Raw genomic sequence first — 7,506 nt, 5'->3', positions numbered from 1 at the left:
ATTAAAGAGATGCTGATGAGAAATCTATCCAACCTAGCAGATATTTGATTTTCTCATGTTCTATTGTAGTCCAGGTGTATTTTCCTTTCACAGGTTTGAAGTCAACTAAGTCCCACTGCAGTATCAGATTTCCCACTGTATCGATGAAAGGATCCCTAGAGTAAATCCATCCTCTTTTTTCTTTGGGATCTAGAATTATATTCAGATCACCGCCTCTGACTATATTTGTGGGGTTGATCTGCTCTATATAATCCAAGAGTGTCCTCCAGCACTCTCTCTTTTCTTCATAATGAACAGGGACGTACAAGTTAAACAGAGCAAGGGGGAGATTGCTTACAGTGTGGCGCAGTTCTGTGAAGATCCAATGTTGGGTCTCAGAGAATCGTTCTAATGAGAAGGAGTTTTTTGACCAAAATGTTCCTATTCCTCCGACCGAGCCCCTTGCACTGACAACCTTTCCTGAATCATATTTCCATTTCATAATGCTAGTGTTTAGAAGGGTTTCCCCTTCTATTTTAGTCTCTTGGAGTATAAGGATGTCTGCGGTTTCCATCTTCAATAAGTCTTTGATAGCCTCTGCCTTATTGGGATTACCCAGTCCCCTACAGTTCCAAGAGACCAGCTGCATCATTTACCACTTGATGGGGTGGGGCCTCCTCCCTTGGACGCCCTTGGTCTTGTATTTCTCCCGATGGTCATTTCAATGGTAGTTTGACTGCCTAGGGTTTTCTGCCGTTCTGATTCTTCTTCCCTAGTTTCCTTGTTTGTTCTTCTTCCCACTTTTTTTGATGGCCTTTCAAAGGTTTCCTCATCAGATGAGCCCGTGTTTTCTAGGTTCTTCTTCTTTTGTTTTATGATGTCAGCATAAGAAGGAGAAGGGGTATTGCTAGAATTCGGATTTGGGATGTTACCTGGCTCTTGGTTGTCTGCATTATTCATCTGTGGTGGATCTTCCTGCTCGACCTCTGGAGGATCTGCCGGTGGTGTAAGAGATTCGAAGGGGTTTTTATCTCCTGCAATGCTGTTAGCTTCCCTGCTTCCACTGTTTTGATTACTTGCGTCTTCTTGCCCTGTTTTGTTCCCTGTCTCTTTTGCTTTGTTTTTGTTGTTCTGCCTGCTGCTTGCTGTTCTCTTTGCTTGCTTCCACTGCTCGCCTTTTTCTTTTTCTGCTATTTCCTCATTTTTTTTTACAATATCTTGCAAAATGCCCATATTCATGGCAATGTCGACATTTAAAGGGCAGTTGTTCGTAATCTAGCTCTTGAATATGCGACCAGTCTGCCACTGAAAGTTTGATGGCTTCAGGAAGCCCGACCTCCAGATCAACTTCCACACAGATGCGTGCGCAGGAGAACTGTTCCTTCCTCGGGGCCTGATCAATATACCTGCCTAGGGCATTGCCAATGGATTGCAGCGAGCTCTGACTCCAGCAGTGGAGAGGGAGGTGCGGGAGGCGCACCCAAACAGGGACGGCTGTGGGCACATCTTGAGCAGGGTCAAAATCTGGAGACCATTTGTTCAAATATAACCCTTGAGGGCCCATGAAATAAGGTCCACTTCTGAAGATCAAGCTTCGGTCTTCCCCACTGTCAAACACGAAGACGAAGAACCCTTTGCCTACAAAATGGCTTTTTATTCCTTCCTTAACCAGTGGGATCCAGTTTCGTTTGACCCAATCATCTACTGCCTTCGGGGATGGCCATAGCCCTGTGAACTGGCCGATGAGGCCCCTTTCGGCAAGGTTTAGCGCTGATCTACAAGCATCATCTACCGGTAGAGACACCGTAGGGATGTTGTCCAACTTTTTAACGAACTTTTGTTGCGAGACCGAGATCGGCCGCTTATCAGCTGCAGCAACAAGGGAACGGAATGCATCTAGATCTGAAGGCGGAAGGGAATCACCTCCATTCGCCATGGTCGGGGATTGAGGGGCGGGGGTCAAAGCAGGGACCCCATGCACCAACTCAGATCGACCCCCAGAGCTATCGAAACACGATTGCAACACGAAAGCCTGAACCTCTTCAATCCAAAACGCCCCGCACACCGAAGGCCTCTTCGAAGACGCAGAGCTCCACACCCAGATAGGGTAGGGCAGAGCCGAGCTCAAGGGATGCAGAACGAAAATTTTCAGTTGCAGCGCTGCGAATCTTGTGTTCTCTTCTTTTTTACTTTTTAGATAATCTTTCAAAAAGTAAATTTAAATTATTTAAAATATATCTGAATCTATTTATACATTCAAAAATATATTTTAAATGAAAAAAAAAATAACAATCCTATGTAAATTAAACTATACCATTATTTAGTCAATTATACTTTATTCATTCTCCATTATTAATGCCTTATATTTATTAATATTTAATAATTTCAAAATAAAAAATCAACATAAAATAAAAGAATATTCAAATAAATAAATACCCAATTAATATAAAATAAATAAATATTAAAATAAATAAATGCCCAAGTTAGAAATCCATTGCTTTACTCCACCAAAAAACCTAACACCATTACATGTGCTAACATCCCATACAAAAGATCACAACATGAAAGTGTGGTAGCTAAGCTGTGCAAACTTTTTTCCCTCTTATTTTTACTTCACTGTTCTATTCATTCACGCATGGCCTTGTCTTGTCCCAGTACCTCTGAGCGGGAAATCGATAGAAGGAAAATTAATCTTATCTTATAAAATTATTTTTGTCCAATGTAATATAATCTAAGGTTGAAAATGAAATGGATGTAATGTTACATTAAAATTCACTTTTGGTAGGATAAGTCAGGTCAGTGTAGAGCCCACACTGTCCTGTCTCATCATCGGTGGTGTCAAGCTTGACATATCCACCTTCTCCCCAGTCAGGGGTTAAATTTGACGGGTGACCCTACCCGTCAAGGAATTTTTTTATGACATTTTTATTTTTAAACTGCCCATCATATGACTTTTAAAATTTATTTGTACAAGTTTCATCTAATTTCAAATTGTACTCATAATTGTTCAAATTTTTCATTTTTTGTTGTACAATTCGGCTCAAATCTCATTGCTACACTTTGTTTTGAGACCTGCTGATCAAATTTTTCTGCAAATTTTCCAGATTGTTCAAATGTTCTGAGTTTTTTTGTTTAAAATGAAAATACTGATAAAATAGATGGGAAATATATATAGAATCAATTGAAGCAACCCTGGAAACCTGGTTCAAACACAATGGGGCCAGAAAGAACCACCAGTCCCTGCCAGCGTTTGTCCTATGGGAAATCTCGCTGACAAGGAATGAGGCCTTGTTCCAACTTCCAAGACAAAGTAATCTCTGCTGGGAACCTTCCCTAAATTTAAGACAGCCTACTTTTGCTACCAAAAAGTCTCAAAGCAAGAAAAACTAAAAAAATCTAGCAGCCCCAGACAGCTCTCCTAAACTTTAATACTCCTCATGGATTCTTCGATGGTGTAGCAAGCAAAGTGGAGGTGGGGGGATTCTGATTCTTCCAGAGAATCTGAACACAACCAATCTCCTTTGAATGTGGATTAGGTGCTGCCACAAATACTTTTGCAGAAGTAAAGGCTAATGAACCTAGCAAGAGGAAGAGGTCTCAGAAACCTAAACATATATGGGGATTCCAAACAGGTTATTGACTGGATGCAGAGCTCCAAAAATCAGGTGTTCAATTATAGGGGTGCCTCGAGTTTGCAGAAGAACTAAAGAACACCTTCATTTCTGTATCCTTTCACCACATCTACAGAGTATAACCAGGAAGCTGATACTTTCTCAAATCAGGCACACAGAAGAGAACATGGTTCCTTGCCGATCAAAAGATCAACTGTGGGTGGGGGAGAAATCCATCCACCTAGACAAATCGAATACTGTTAAAGAATACTCCAGTTGAGCATGAAGCTATTTTCAGTCCATCTCTGATGATTGCAGGTTTTCAGAATCTTTCTTTGAGGCCAAAGTAGTAGCTCACAGACTAGTACTTTATCCACTCTGGCAATACTCTTTCATTGTATATGAAGAAAATACCAGTGTCGCCTTTGCAAAACGTGTTCCTTGAAAGACTGAATAAACAAGTCATATATATATACTCACTCACTCTAGATTAATGATGTGGAGTAGACTTCTGATAACTTTCTGTATTTTAAGTAAACAGACGGTCACCGTAAAGGGAACTTCTGTTGGTGTGGGTAAAGGATTAGTTATAAAAGATAAACTTAGTAAATTTCCAAGAGGCAGACCAGTGGAGAGGAGAAGATTGGAAGTGGAATCTGACGAACAGTGGTATTTCTTCGTCTTTTCACGCGAATTAATAAATGCCTTACAACATTGTCAAATTTACAGGGATTTTGCATTGCAAATCATAAACTTTTATAATATGCGAAATTTCAAAGGAAACTTGACGTCTTGATACGGTTTAGGTCAAAGGTTCGAATCAGAGAAAAAAGATTGAGATATTTCATTACGGAAAAGCATGCCTGTGCAAGAATACTGGGACAAAGAGAGCTCAATGACAAACTACGCTTAAGGAAATCCGTTTGGCAGTTTACTTTGAACACCTTAGCACTCAGAAGGCACATATCAAAGCTTTAAACTGTGAAGTGAAAAGGTCGTCTGTAAATGCATAACACTTGTCATTAGATTGTATTTCGATACGGGAAGAAAAGACAAATAACAAGCAAGCAAAATCTTTATTGGCAGCTGAAAGCAAAGCGAGGAGCATAAAATGATGTTTCTACAATCTGGGAAAATGACAGCGAATCCTTCGTTCTGCATTTGTTAGCAAAAGAAGATCAATATTAGACGAGACAATGCATTTATGGTTTCCCATGGAAAATGTGTATCGAGTTGAGTAGAGGAAAGATGTTCGAAAATGGGCTATTACATTAGCTTTTGGAAAGGGTGAAAACTTTACAGGTGCAAATATGGTAGCCGCTTTTCTTCCCACAAAAATGTTCACTGGATTTCCATTTATAATACAGGTAAAGTTTTTACTAGTTTCGCTCATCATTTCAAACACAAAAGAAGGGAAAACTCACGAATAATGCATGTTTAAAATATGAGACGACTTACCAGTCAACAGTTTTTAGTCACGAGAGAATTGGTGATCCCTTGTTTCCCAATCGCTTGTAGAGAAGCCGAAACAACTCTTTGCAGAAGCTCTGAACCACGTTTTAGAACCGGCAACGAGGTGCGTTCGATGGCAACAAATATTTGGTCTGAACCACGTTTTAGAACCGGCAACGAGGTGCGTTCGATGGTGGGAACGGGAAGTAGGTGGGAATAAACCACTGTGGCTTTATGGCATTAAACTATGTCATGACTCATCGCAGATTCGCAGTGCCGACGAATCTGTACTTCATCGATAGCCATATTTTCAACGTACAACAATGCAGATGCCTGGATGCGGATATATATATCAAACCATTATTAAAAAAAACTTAAAACTTTTGATTTTCAAACATGCCCGTCATATTGACGTTATTAAAAATTAATAGCAAGTTACGCCTGACGCGCATATTTGAAATTAGAACGTATTTTACTTGTAAAAAACCTAAAAACGGGCATACGGGCGTCAAATTTAACCCCTGTCCCCAGTCAGTACCCCAAGAATTCTTTGCAATAAGGGCCCCATCGCTGTCATAACCAACTATTAAAACTCCGTGATTCATGTCGGTTCCACAGCTTCCTGACGGCAAACCATAAATCACAAGCTATCGGGTCATAAATGAACGGCGGCTGTATATGCCCACCGTTAGATTTCGGCCTTAGCAAAATCGAACGGTCGGCATATACAGCCGCCGTTTATTTATGGCCCTATGACTTGTGATTTATTGGTTGCCCTTCCAGCACGCCCTGCAATGAAAAACACAAACCCAGATGGAAAGTTAATTTCCATCAATCATTGGAAGATATGATTAAAACTTTTGTAACAATGTGGGATTTCGTTGGTTTTTTTGAAGTTTTGAGCGAACACTTCACTTATTTTCAAATATAAAAGTCCATTAGAAATACTTTCACCCAGCTCTGGACATAGAAAATTCATTTGATAAACTTTCTTTATCGAAAAAATATGTAAAGGGTTCATCCGAAATGCTGAAAGTCTAAAAAAATCAACAATATTATATATATATATATATATATATATATAATACTAATAATGTTTTTAACTATAAAAATCTACATGCTAGGAAGATATAGTATCTAGGAATGATAACATGTTGCGTAGTTCTTACGCCTGCGTAATGCTGGAAATTATCGCCAGAGGAATCAATTCCCGCACTGATGGGCTGATTAGCCAGGGCTTGTAAGAGGGCATCAAGGCTAGTATGCACAATCTCGTACCCATCGATCGATGCCGCGTTGTGAATCGACTGAACATGAACATGTAGCAGCAGACAATCAGTAAATACAACTTTGTGATTCAACATGAACATGGTAACATGCAGCAGCAGAAAAGAGAAGTCAATTAATTTAAATGATAAGATGCTCAAATGTTCCTTAAATCTACCCTAAATCAAATTTAGATTTCAGTAGAATAAAATACTTCGTTGTATTCACATTCTCCGTCTTCGCCCTTATAAGGGTAATCTGCTTCTGAATAAATTCCCCCAGTAGACATAATATATTCAAATCCTTTCGGCATATCTCCCCCTTCGCAACCGTGGTTTTCAGGCGTGTTACAGTCGATAAGCTCTTGCTCGGAAAGGGAAACAAGATTGCCAGTCACGATTTGGTTGATGCCTTCTACTGCTCCAGTTGTGACAAAAGCCCAACAACTGCCTGGATAATATATAACACCGCACAAATTTGAAACATTAATGCTTTTTACATTTCATGGAGATTGAGCTAAGGATAAACCTAACTGATATTAGTTACATTATCAGCTTTGAGGCTTCTTGAAATTAATTTATGTTTCACATATCAACAAACTCACCGCATTCGCCTTGATCTTTCACATGGGTCACTGCACCTTTCTCCCTCCAATCTATAGGCCGGGACACATCACTAGGGTTTTCGAATCTGAATTTCTTGCCATAACTTCTAGGCTGGCTTCGTTTAGTTCTTAGGTATCTTGATTTGAACTCGTCATTACTCATGTCTGCAAATTTGGTAAGACCAAGCCAGTAGCTCAGGTTCTTCTGGTTAACTTCATCTATATATCTCAGATTGTCTCTGAAAATCCGGTATCTCTGTTGCTTCTCCTCTTCTAATGTATACACCTTGTTGTGCTTGGCGCGCCATGATTCATAGAGACTCACAGTTCTTTCCTCACTCAGAAGATCCTCAGGGGAGTATCCAAAATCCCTTGCAGATGTCAAGGCGATGAGTATCAAGCAGGCAAAGAGGAATGCAGGGAGACATGTGTAAGCCATCTGAAACCAAAATCAGAAACAGGTTGCTTAGTTAGTTAGCCAAAGTTGAACTGAAAATAAAATTAATTCTCTGTTAGAACCAATGTGGGTTGACAGAATTGACCTACCTGATATCAATCTGTATGTCGCATCTGACGATGAAAGGATGAGTGATG

The 7,506-nt window shown here is 39.9% G+C and overlaps 1 protein-coding gene across 1 annotated transcript; it reads right to left on the bottom strand.

Annotated features, from left to right (window-relative positions):
• Window positions 1–5,792: 5,792 nt before the first annotated feature.
• Window positions 5,793–7,430, bottom strand: LOC149235811 (cysteine protease XCP2-like). The gene is made up of 4 exons (XM_089368677.1): window positions 6,913–7,430; window positions 6,523–6,758; window positions 6,212–6,349; window positions 5,793–5,831 (listed from the first exon to the last, which is right to left on the bottom strand). Exons 1-4 carry the CDS (start codon window positions 7,349–7,351, stop codon window positions 5,793–5,795), a joined length of 852 nt encoding a protein of 283 aa, XP_089224803.1. The 5' UTR covers window positions 7,352–7,430.
• Window positions 7,431–7,506: the final 76 nt, after the last annotated feature.

This window comes from Pinus tabuliformis, chromosome 8 (genome assembly GCF_031772625.1).
Source record: "Pinus tabuliformis cultivar Carrire ecotype Pingquan chromosome 8, CPIR1, whole genome shotgun sequence".
Classification (NCBI taxonomy): domain Eukaryota; kingdom Viridiplantae; phylum Streptophyta; class Pinopsida; order Pinales; family Pinaceae; genus Pinus; species Pinus tabuliformis.
The sequence above is the reverse complement of the archived record's forward strand: the minus strand, read 5'-3'. Positions and strand labels throughout refer to the sequence as shown.